The 13,301-nt window shown below is 38.1% G+C and overlaps 1 protein-coding gene across 2 annotated transcripts in view; it reads left to right on the top strand.

The window, feature by feature from the left end:
* The window catches only part of CFAP47 (cilia and flagella associated protein 47), a 651,611-nt gene extending 639,629 nt beyond the window's left edge, over positions 1-11,982 (top strand). For both annotated transcript variants that reach the window (XM_048863833.2, XM_075132125.1), the window contains one exon: positions 10,180-11,982. In XM_048863833.2, the coding sequence (XP_048719790.2) occupies positions 10,180-10,389 (210 nt within the window). In that variant the 3' untranslated portion in view covers positions 10,390-11,982. The remainder of the gene's footprint in view (positions 1-10,179) is intronic.
* Positions 11,983-13,301: the final 1,319 nt, after the last annotated feature.

Here is a 13,301-nt window from a genome sequence, read left to right as displayed (position 1 = left end):
AATCAGGTCCTTAGTCTTAAAGGATGCAAAAAATCTAAAGAAAATTACTGGTTATTTGTTTCATTTACTTGTAGCAAGATACTAACTGCTTGCTGAAGCACTGAAAAAGTCTTTAACTTTCATTTCCACATTGTTAATCTGAAGTGCTGTTTGGAGTAAAATATATTAAAACAGTGCTTTAAGAGCGACTAGGATTTTTTTAAAAAAATCAGTAAAACTGATGTGGAAAATATGGGCTTTTGTACTGTTCTGTAGATCAAAGAATGAAGAGGGAAAAAAAGACAGATAACAACATGCCCAGTGAAGAAACCAATCATGGTTGCTTCAGTAGCCCTGAAAGAGAACTTTTTAATCAAATTCAGCTAGAAATGAGAAATACACTGACATAGTCCATAAAGAATATTTTAAATAATTGCTCCACTGTGAATCTTCAGTACATCTAGGAGCTTTTATAAACAAGACAGTTCTTATTAGAAACCTTGGTGGACCTGCCCTAATGGAAATTTACCAAAGAGAATTGGGTTTTTTCCATGAGTATCAGCAGAAATGTCGGAGAATTTGACAGTTCTCGATTTGTTAGGTTTAAACAGTTCAGAGCCAGATTCTGGCCTTGCGCTGTAAACCTGTGTCTGTGGGACCCAAGCATGTGGGATCAGTATTTCGAAGCCTGTGCTTGAGGGACCACACTGCATTGTACACCTGGGTTTACAATTGCTGGACCCAGGTCGCACAGCCATGTGAATGCGTCCATACGGTACTACTCAGACCTTCTGATTCAGGTCTGCGGCTTGAGCTGTTTGCACACTGTAAAGTGACAGGGCTTGGACCCAACTCACAGCAGAACTTGGCCTCTGACCCATCCCCTCTAGTATGGTCCTTCAACCCAGGTGCTGAGGTGCTTGCTGCCACTAATCAGGTTGATTTGTGCATGCACAGAAGGGGGGCTTGGACTTAAAGCTGAGTCAGATCCTGGGCTTAGTGTGCAGTGCAGACATACCCCTGGAGGGCAGTTGCTGCCTAGCACAAGTTAAGGCAGCCACGAGGTGTGTAAAGCTGGCATACAGCTACTTTTGCTCTCCTCTCTCTCAGCCAAGCCCTGCTCTGTGCCAAGCTTAGCTAGAGATCCAAAGGCTTGTTTTGGAATTCATGGATGAGTACGTCAGAAATATTCTAAAATAGAGGCCAAATGAAATAAACCTTGGATGATAAAATGTATGTCAGAGTAAACCAGATTGCAGGTACTGTTATCAAGCTCTCAAGAATTCAGGCTTCTGTACTGTTATTCCTGCATAATCACTAGCTTAGCCTGTGAAAGATAGCACATCAAAGCCATTAGTCATGCCATGCTGGAAATGGATGATGCAACGTGGAAGTCATGGTGACCAGGTGGGGCTCTGCAACAATGGTAGTTCACCTGGTGTAAAATTCCTGCCATTTACTTCAATCCTTGGTTAATATTTCGTACTGTGAAATGATGTGTTTAAAGGGGAGGCCCCTTCCTTTGATGCAGAATTTCCTGAAGGGGCAGCTGCTGTTACTTCTAAGACAGTTAATTATACAGTGTAACTACCATCATCATTTGTTTAGTATTGTACAGCAAACAACACACTATTTACTACAGTTTTACTCATTATGAATACTCATTATGATCATCATGACCCCTGCAGATTGGCCCACGCTGCCAAATTCCGATCCAAATCTGAATGGTTAAACACATTGAAGCTCTGGATCCTTGATCAGACTCGTTTCAGTGAGAGAGACTTGAGTGTGGAATGTTTGGGGAGTGAGGTTCAGACAAAGCATTTTTTTTTATTAAGTCTCAATTTATCTTACAGCATTCGATTTATTCTTTGTTAGTGAAGGAATATCTGAAATTTGTTAGGTTCTTCAACCAGGAAAATATGTAAAGGCGTTGATATTGTGGTGTGGAAGAGAGACACTGCTTCTTTGACTTTGAAAGGTTTGCGCCATATAATCCTACATCCCTTACTTGCACACGTATGTTATGAATTACACCTGAGAGGACACGCACACAAATGCTGCGAATTATACCTTGTAGGACACGCACACAAATGCTACGAATTACACCTGGTAGAACACGCACACCAGTGCTGCGAATTATACCTGATAGGACACGCACAGTTCGAATCTAGGCTGAGGCACAGAAACAAAGGACACGCACAGTTCGAATCTAGGCTGAGGCACAGAAACAAAGTCCACAACTGCAGAGTTCCCAAAAGACACTAAGTTTATTACGCTCGAGTGTGGTGCCCCCCTGCTAGCCAGGAGGGGACCCTGAATACAGATTATACAAAGGTTATATACTTTTTAGCAAAGCATGTTGCCCTCGTGCATCGGAAACCTTAGCCAATAAACAAACCCTTGTCTTATCTACCACCTATCCCTGCTTGGTGCATTCCTCGTGCTCTACCAGTATGTTAATTACACAGCATGGTCCTAAAGCCATGCATCAGTAACTTTTATTATCAGGATGGGAGGCCTCACATCAAGGCCAAGAAACAGGGAGTTAGAGACTAATAAAAACCAGATACTGGGAGTCAAGGCAGGTTGGAGACAAGGAGGAGGATTTTCACAGGGATTCAGTATCTAAGGATCACTCCTCCTGGTGTATGATGTGCTGGCATTTAAACAATGGTGGGCCCCAAACCAAAATGGAGTCACATGTGCTAACTTTTCCTTAACACGTATTCCTATTGACTTGTATAAAAGCCCATATTTTCCACATCAGTTGGGCCCAACTTGATGATCACTTTAGATAAGCTATTGCCAGCAGGACAGTGGGGTGGGAGGAGGTATTGTTTCATGGTCTCTGTGTGTATATAATGTCTTCTGCAGTTTCCACGGTATGCATCCGATGAAGTGAGCTGTAGCTCACGAAAGCTCATGCTCAAATAAATTGGTTAGTCTCTAAGGTGCCACAAGTACTCCTTTTCTTTTTGTGAGTACCTAGGTGCTTTTCCTTCCACATTGGTCAGTTACCATAATTTAGCAGATTTCATATTAATTTAGAATAGTATAAAAACAAAATCAGTGTCTATTTTGATCAGTGGCTTATCCCAAGACCTTTCTTCCTCCCTTTGTGCATACCAGCTGGGATGTTTGTATGCGCAGGTACCAATTCCCACACTTAGATACTTTTCTTCATGTACTGACATTTTCCACCACAGTTTAGTAGTTCGTGACAGGTTTTTAACTGCAAGTCATACACATACAGTATTGTACATTAGTAAAGGACATTATATGGTATATCTACTGTAACAATTAATTCTGTTTTTAGGACAAAAGTCAGCTCTCCATTGCAATGGTGTAAATTCAGAGTAATTCCTCTGACTTTTAATGGAGTCACTCTGCCAATTCTACCTCACCGAGAGATTTCTACCTGTATCAGAGTAAGCACCATGTCATAGTAAGGGCCAGCATCTAGTCCATTTTCATTAATCTAATTTCGCACTTCATAGTAACACCAGATTTTAAATATTACACTGTGTGTGTGTATGAATCTCCTCCTCAAAAGTTCTCATCCCCACCTCACACATAAATACGCTCATATTTAAAAAACAGAATGGGACAGGTTATGTGCTGTTGTGGGGAGTTCAGATGTTAACTTTCTATAAAAAGAAAATTGGAGTCATTAATAGGATTTGTAAATTTGTCATTCCTGTTGTCTGCCTATGTTTAAAACTGTCACTTTTCCTCATGCTTTTCACAGGATCTGAGGGAAGAGGGAAATACTTAAATTGCAGTGTGGCCATGTTTGCAGCACTTTCAACTGCCTGGCTGAGCTTTTCCATTAAGTAATTAGTATTCTTCCAAATTTCTAGACTGAACTTTTCCCTCCTTGATTTCAGGCTATAACTGTTTGTGCTACTTATCCAGTTCGTTTGAAGTTTACCTTTCAGTAATGTTAATATTGGGTGAAAATGTTGATTTGCCCTTAGTCCTGGTAAGATTAAAATAAAAACATCAAGTTTTTAATCCACCTGATTTGAGTCATACGGCAAGGTACTAAGTGTGTTTGAGCTTATTCCTGTTTTCAGATTTGTGGCTTGTGCTGTCACAGATCTTGAAAAATCTACTGCTGGATTCTGACTTACTGCATTTTACCCACATCATAGCACAGCATGAACATCCAAAGTAGACATTATACTACAGGACCCTCAGGTGAGAGTTTACTTAAGCCCAGTTGCTTTCTACTCTATGAACAGGGCTAAAAATAATTCTGGAAGTACAGGAAAGCTACATCATCAAATTGCTCTTGATAGGACAATAAGTTGCTCCTGCAAGTGTTCGTTGATTAAAAACATGCCATCTTTCAACTCTTATCATACATTTGCAAAGCTCATAAAATCTGTTTGATAGCTTAGTAGCTGTATGGATCTACAGTATGGAATAAGTCTACTTATAGGCCTATTATTTAATAAATCCAAAGTCTGGTAAGAACCTCACAGAACCCAAGAAACATTCTCAGCCATGAACTTACAATTTCAGCAGTCAAAGAAAAAAATTGGGGAAAAGGGCGGCAATATATGAGCAAAGTGACATTAGGCTCGTGTGCGGTGATTCTAGAATTTGTTTTTCTTGTGTTTTTAAAATAAGATACACCTCTCCTCCACTCCTTCTTTCCTGCTGACGTTTCTCCTCATTGCTACCTAAAGAGTTCCCACTATCAACCTCCATCCCACCCCCACAAAAGGCTGAGTGTCTGATAACAGAAAAACACGCAGCCAATCAAAATAGTTCAGCTACTCCAGTAAATAGTTCCAAACTTCAGGTGGTGCTGTAGTCGAAACTGACATATTGATATGCACGGTGTCCCATGAAAACGGCAAGCAGTAAAAGGTCATAATGCTTCAAACCATGTAATCAAACATAATAAAGATAATATGGAGCAGACGATACAAACATTGCATTGACCACAGGCTTTTTAAAAAGATACCCTTCTCATTACTAGACAATTATTATTTTCAGGAACACGTTCCTTTGTATCTATAATACAATACCCTAGTCTAATCCATGTGCTTTCTTAAGAATTCCATTAGTGACTCTCAATGTCAGTATTCTATTTTCTATACAGTCTGTTCATCATAATACTAAGTAAAGAGAGAAGGTGCAAGTTTCTGTGTTTGGAAATACGGACCTGACACAGTAACTTTTACACCTGAGTCAATGGAACTATGTGTGCAAGTAAGGGATGTAGGATTATATGAAGCAAACCTTTCAAGGTCAAAGAAGCAGTGTCTCTCTTCCGCACCACAATATCAACGCCTTTACATATTTTCCTGGTTGAAGAACCTAACAAATTTCAGATATTCCTTCACTAACAAAGAATACATTGAATGCTGTAAGATAAATTGAGACTTAATAAAAAAAATGCTTTATCTGAACCTCACTCCCCAAACATTCCACGCTCAAGTCTCTCTCCTGAAACGAGTCTGATCAAGGATCCGGAGCTTCAATGTGTTTAACCATTCAGATTTGGATCGGAATTTGGCAGCGTGGGCCAATCTGCAGGGGTCATGATGATCAGAAAATTCATAATGAGTAAAACTGTAGTAAATAGTGTGTTTGCTGTACAATACGAAACAAATGATGATGGTAGTTACACTGTATAATTTGCAGTCTTAGAAGTAACAGCCGTTGCCCCTTCTGCAAATTCTGCATCAAAGGAAGGGGCCTCCCTTTTAAGCACATCATTTCACAGTACGAAATATTTACTTCAATCCTTGGCTAATGGCAGGAATTTTACACCAGGTGAACTACCATTGTTGCAGATTATAAATTAGCTACAACTAAAGGGACAGTACATCATGACAGTCCATTAAGAAAGGAATTGGGTTTGGTCACCTTATAATTCATAATTCTAAATCATAATTTTTTTAATTCATGATGGACTACAGCAATCTTTAAAGAATACTTAGCCTCAGTACATTACAGTAGATCCATCCCAAATCCCTCTTCAGATCATAAATTTCTTCCCATCTTAAATAAGAGGAGGAAACTCAGAACGAACATGATTCAATGGTATTTTATTGACTTCAAGTCTACTATAGCTAAGTAACTGCCATTTCGTTAACAATGCACATTAGTAGAGAGCACTGGTGAAAAGGCAGCACAATGGATGATGTCCTTCATTACAAATACAGCAGAAATGAACATAAACATGCATATGTAGTGATCAAATATCAAAAAACACAAGGCAATAGAGTTTATGTTTAAAACCTGCTGGGTAATAAAACTGATTGCTGACAGAACCTGCCAGCTTGACTTAAATCCCTGCCCAAAACAATATAAGAATAATACAGATTGTAAAATTACATCACATATGGGTTTTATGAGCAGGAATGATTTCTTAGCAAACCTATACCTCAGTGTAAATTTTAGTTGCTCCAGCCTATCCGATCTTTTCTCTGGCCTTGAAGTGTTCAATGAATCATGCACACAATGAGTATGATCCTGAGGTTAAACTTTCTTCAAACTAAACTGTTAATCTGACATAATGAAGAAAGATAAACCATTTCACCTTCTGCCAGAGTTAATAAGGCAATTAGCTAACCACAGAGGAAAATTTATGTTTAAAAATGACAGTTATCTTTGGACATAAAGTCCTGGTGCTGGCTTTGTCAGCAACTGCTCTTGACTGCATTCTTCTTCTCAGAAAATGAAGGCAGGTCCATCAATGTAGAGTATTAAATAGATTAGGATAAGGATTAACTAATCAGTTTGTTATACATAACACCACAATATGAAATTAGATTTTGATTCAGATTTTAGAGGAATGGTAATGAGCGTTTTTTAAAAAAATTATACGTGCATGATGAAAGATCTAATAAGATCTTATGCTTTATTTTGGTGTTTGTATATCTCAGAAATATCATGGCTTTTGCAGAGTAATTCTGTTTGGCATAGGTAATTAATTTAACATGTCATGTAAAGTCAAGAGTGCTAATTTTAAAGTCAACCGTTTTCAAAAAATATTCCCTGTAAATGGAAAGGTGTTCTGATATTAAAGACTCAGCAGGAGAGGAACAACTTCTGTTGGTGAGAAAGACATGCTTTTGAGCATAGATAAAACACATTCACATTTTAACCTTCTTGTTTAATTTTGGAGATTAGTTTCATAAAAAGGAGCATTAACATTAAATATTTTATATTGTAGTAGAATCTAGAAGTCACAACCGGGTTGAGGTGTACAACCATATTATAAATGACAGCTCCTGCCCCAAAAAGCATACAATCGAATGCCCGGGAACCTGTGCACACTAGTTGTCTGTGATATGAACACAAGCAAACGATTGCAAGTCACATCTAATATATACTTTAGCAGTGGCAGGATAGCAGTTAATGTCATGGAGAAGCATTATTGCATGGACTCTAGAGCTAAAAATTATTGATGTTTGAAATCTGTTATGAACAGCAAGCCATCAGACTGATGATAAACTAGAAATAGATAAGTATCTTTTTGGGTGACCCACCTCTCACATCCCTCTAATTGTCTTCATGTGTATTGTCTTCACATGTATCGACGCTTGTAGTGGAAATTAGAGATGGAGAAGACCCACTAGTCCTTTTAGTTTATTTTGTAGTGCTTTATCCAGGCCATATTCATTCAATAATTATAGAAATTAACATTGCATACTCTGGGAATGTTTGATCACATATGTATTGGATAATCCATGTTTGGTCTGAGGGTTTTATTTATATTTTGGGTCAACACTGAGGCTGGGGAATCCTACTTGGATCTAAGGCGAGAAAGCATGCCCAATCCTGGAGCACAGACATTATACAGCTGTGCAAAGACCTCCAACAACGCCCATGATAGGAAGACTGACTAGGCTACACAGCTGATGAAGCAGGCTGTCCTACAAGCAGCATAGTATAGTGGAATCTGCATAAAATTGGGAGTAACACTTGAGTTCTAAGTCAGATTCTGACACTGAGTTCCTTAGGGAATTCAGTCGATCTAATCCTCAGTTTGCCCATCTGCAACAGAGGGATAAGACTATTTATATTTATTTTTAATACTTTCAGTGGGGGATATTGATATTTATTTTTAAAAATTACCCCCCCCCATTTTTAATGTTCACAGTTCCATGAAATTACAAGTTTTAAGCATTTTTTTTATTGATTTGAATGTTCAGTTGTGGGAAATTATGGGAGGTGTCAGACAATTAAAGACAGCAGACAGATTCAAAAAAGTTAAAACTTTAACACACAAATTGTCAGCATCACCTCTAAATACACAAAATACATATTCTTAAATCAAAAGATCATAAAAGATATTCCCTCCCCCACGTTATCCTTAAATCAAAGTCTAGTAAGTTCTCAAGCAGTATTTTTCTTACCTTGCCACTCTGTAATTTTTGTTTGTTATCAATGGACATTTCTTTTTTCGTTGGTTTGTGTTCGTTGGGTGAAATCAACGTTTACAGATAAAAATCTAATCCTTTCAAGCCTATTTATAACATCTAAATGGGGTGGTGAGGATCATTTAATGCTTGTTCAGCACAGTAAATGCATAAAGTACTATATAAATGCTAATTACCTTTAGTAATAAAACCCTTGTTACTGGAAGTGGGAGAGAGGAGAGGAGTCTATATCTTGTTTTTTTCTTTTTTGGGGTGTAGGGGAGAGGGAGACATCTTAGGATCCCTGGTTATTGCCCCTCTTCCCCCTTTTTCCTCTTACCCCAAAGCAGCTATGTAGATGTTACTGCAGCCATAGATCACAAAGCAGAGAGAAAGGGGGACTATCATCTGCACCGGGCCATTCTTTTAGCCTGGGCCAGAGCCTGGTCATGCTATTCCAACCCCATTAGAAGACCTCACAATTAGCACATTTTGTAGTAATCCAGGCCTGAGTTTAAGGGCAAAAGACAACAGAAACCTATAGATCAATGAATTGACAATTAGTTGCAGAGAAAATAACTGAAAGATACTTACTGCATGGACACACACACACACGTACATAATGACAGGAAGGATAGTACTAAAGTGATTCAGAGAGAGGAAATGCCTCTAAAAATTAAGGCACTTTAGGCTCAGATATTGAAGAATTGACTGCAAGATCCTGCCTAGCCTCCCCCCCCCCCCCCCCACACACACATATATACAGGAAATGACTGCAATCATAATTCTGCCTTGACAATCACAGACAGGTATAGGAAATAAGAGAGCACTGAAGCTTTGACATGCACATAAGAATTAACTAACTACATGATCAGTGTCTATAAGAAGTAATTGACTACATGATCAATGCTGTTTGAGCATACATATATGGGGTGACAGCGAGAACCATGCTGTCTTAACACACAGAAGCAATACAGGAGATGATTGCTGATTGGACACCGAAATATATACTGCACAACTAGATGATGCCCAGCTGGGTCACTCTTCCATACATACAAATATCCATAAAGGAGGTAAAGAATGTCATCTTCAGTTCATGTAAAGATTCCTAAACTAGAGTTTGCAATGCGAGTCCATAGTTCCACTTTCCATAACACAACTACAAAAGTAGGACTCAAGGTATTAACTATTTTGACCCAACTAAAGTCACCAAAACTTAGAATACCATTTATTACAAGAGCCACAATTAAATTCTAGTGTATAAATAAACCTAGCAACCCATTCATTCCCATCATGCTGTGAAATAACTCTTTCAGAACAATATACATGACTGTTATTCACTATAAAAAGAAATGTGTAGGTCACCTAGAGGGGTAGGCTCTGTGTCTTTTTTAGTGCACTGCCCTTAGCTCATAAAATAAAATGTTCTTCCTAGTTTTGCATGATCATGTTTTTTCTCTGTGGGTGCAGTTCTGGTTTTGTGACTTCCAGGCACCCTACATGGAGAACAACAAATGGCTTTCTAATTCAAAGGAAAAAGAAAAGGAGTACTTGTGGGACCTTAGAGACTAACAAATTTATTAGAGCATGAGCTTTTGTGAGCTACAGCTCACTTCATCGGAAAGCTCATGCTCTAATAAATTTGTTAGTCTCTAAGGTGCCACAAGCCCTCCTTTTCTTTTTACGGATACTGACTAACATGGCTGCTACTCTGAAACCTGTAATTAAAAGCATTGTGTTTAATAGCTATTACATATTTTAAGTTATTAGGCCATGATTGCTTTATATCAGATCTCTCCTCTTTGGTTTTCAGACAGCATCAATGCAATGGACATATGAGATCAATGGACTGCCTCCACAGACCACACCGCCTACTGCGTCAGCAAAAGTAGTTTCTACTAGTGGTTACATGAGGTCAGCCACAGTTCGACAACGCAACTTTTTACGTGAAAATCTGAAGCTAATTACCACTGGCGTATCTTCCCCTGTCAAAGGTGCACCGCTGGTCTTAAGAACAAAATAAAAATATATTTGTCTTAATTTACCATCTGTGGAAAAGTAATCTTTTGTGAAATAAATGATAAAGACTGAAGGAGGACTTCTTGTAAAATTATATATAATGTCTTGATATTTTAAAACAAATCCTGCTTTGATGGTGGCAGTGGGGAACTAAATTTATTTTTCTGTCTTGAAGAAAGCTCTGTCTGGTGAAAAAGGGCCCCTGAACCTCAAGGTTAGTTCAATATTATTTGTTTGGTAGCAAACAAATAGTAAAACCAATATAGTAAAAAATTAGAGCGTTTCTGGTGAAAACGCTCTCACATTTCTGGAGCTTTAAATGTTCCTTTCTCAAACAGATATAGGATTTGAAGTTTCTTACTTTTACTAATAAAATTAATATGTCTTGGGTTAGGTTTTAAGGGTTTTTCTATTATAAGAATTTATCTTAAGTTTACCTGAAGTTTTGGGTTTTTATGAATGTTAAAATAGATGCATATTATATTTTTTCAGTGGAAAATACAAAAGCATTTTAGATTTGTACCAGGAGGTTCTTAAATATAAATGTATCATACACATTGCTTTATAGCATAGCAGTGAGTTCCTTTAATTTGGGCAAAACAGATTTGGAAAAAAAAAAGTTAAGGTTTCGGGGCTTTGGGCTAATGCTGGCCTTACTAAAGCACTTCACAGTTTTAGTAAAAAGACACTACATTTTTGCACATCCTGCTGGGTCACTCACTCAGCACTATATCCACGCAAAAGTAAACAAGTCAGCCTCTGATTTCTTTCAAGGTAAAGCACTTACACAGAGTTTGCAGCACTCTGATAAAGTTAAAGTGGTTCACACAGCATATGATCATAGCCTGAATAGTTTTCCAATTCCAATGCTTTGGAAAATGTGGAGTATTTCACTGAATTTAAATCTCCCTGCACTATACAAGCTGAGAATCCTGATTGTCATCCATTCTGAAACATTTCAAAAACTTAGATTACTATACACAAAAACAAGGGTGGGGAGGGGGAGGAAGAGAGAGGAAAAAAGGGGAAGAGTGGTAAATAGGGAAGTAAAAGTTACCTCACGGTGTTAAGCAAACTTTCTACACGTCCATTCAAAATATACTGTACTAATTCCAAAATCAAAACTACATGAAAAATTAGTGAGGATGGCTGTTCAGATTTTATTTCCTTTATAAAACAGTAAGTGTTAAACTAGAACAATCAGTCACGCTGTACTTCCATGTTTAGTCAAGAATGATTAGTTAAAGAGAGAGTTTGGTGTTGCAGTGTGTAGATTGCCTTTGCGCCTGGATGTAATGTGGGAGATGATGTCCATGTAATCTTTGTTTGAAAGGAACAATTTGGCAAGTGACCTCGATTCTTCAAGGGCTTTCTTTATTCATGTGCACAATCAAGACTTTTTATTCTTAATAGACTGCTAATTGTAACTATTCCCTTGTTGTCAATGATTTAGATACAGAATAAAAAACGATGTGGCAATTGTAAGTGTTTTACCAGCACATGTATGGAATGACCATCATTACTCAGGACTGGTGAAACTATGAATGACTTATGTAGGTCAGTGCAAAAAAGCACCAATAAAATCCTTTTACCACAATGTGCTAAATGTGTTTTGTTTATGCCACATATTTTACAGAAATGCGATTATGAAAAAGTTTTAGACTGTTATATAATAGTTATTACTACTTTTTAATCCCTCAGTCTTAAATACAATGGGCCTGATTCTGACATGATACCAGTATAAAATCAAGAGTAACTCCACTGAAGACCAGGAATGTACATACACATAGACTAGAATCTGGCCCTGTGAATTCAAATGTAGAGGTAGAAGAAGATAAATTAGTGCTGCTAAAATGTATTTAAAATAGTTTTTCCATTTATAAAAGATGTTGCAGTTGTGAGGTACAATATCTCATGGGCTCCCAGGCCTAGAGATGCTGCTATGGGCTTGTCTCCACTTACCAGTGGATCCACGCTGCAGCGATCAATCCACCACGGGGGAAGGGTCAATTTAGCGGGTCGAGTGAAGACCCGCTAAATCGACCACCGATCACTCTCCCATCGTCTCCGGTACTCCACCGGAATGAGAAGCATAAGGTAAGTCGACGGGAGAGTTTCTCCTGTTGACCCAGCACGTTTAGACACCGCAATAAGTCGACCGAAGGTACGTCGATACCAGCTACATTATTCACGTAGCTGGAGTTGTGTACCTTAGGTTGACTTCTCCCCGTTGTGTAGACCTGCCCTATATCTCATTTGGAAAGCTCTGTCTCTGTAGTAAAATGAAACAACTGTGTGTTGGGAAGGGAGAGATTGTAGTTTAAATTTGCCATTGATTCAGGAATGATTATTGGTCGTTTTCAAGGCCTGCTTTTATCTGAACAAAACATTATTTTTTTTTAAATGACAGCTGTTTGCAAGATATTCAAAGTGTGTGAAAATGTAATTCTGGCAGAGATGGATTAGTGGGCAAAGTGCAGAGGAGGTAATCAAAGGTGAAAATAAATGCAGTTCACTCCAGGATTACAGAAATAAAGGAATTTATTCCATGATTATTTTGTAAACATGTGGAGTTTATCTAACAGGTCTAACCTGTACATATGGCATAAGCACCATCATACACACACACATACCATAAAGATGACCTCGCAACTATGTTCTATACAGTGTTTCAGTTTAATACATTTTGTACTAACATTAAAATTTCCTTCCTGGGAATCCTGAACTCGTTTATAGATTTTCCACATATTCAGATTCACTCATGGGTTACACACAATCAGCCATTTGCCTTGTTTGATATTACTTGTCATAGTATCTAATAGAGTGAAAGAGCTGAGGCCAACTTTTTTGCAACAGATAGAACATTTGTATTGTGGTAGCATCCACAATATGATAGATAGATTAGGTAGACTGTTG

The sequence above is a fragment of the Caretta caretta genome, chromosome 1, assembly GCF_965140235.1.
Source record: "Caretta caretta isolate rCarCar2 chromosome 1, rCarCar1.hap1, whole genome shotgun sequence".
NCBI classification, from domain to species: Eukaryota; Metazoa; Chordata; order Testudines; family Cheloniidae; genus Caretta; species Caretta caretta.
Note: the sequence above shows the minus strand (reverse complement) of the source record. Positions and strands in the feature narration are given on the sequence as shown.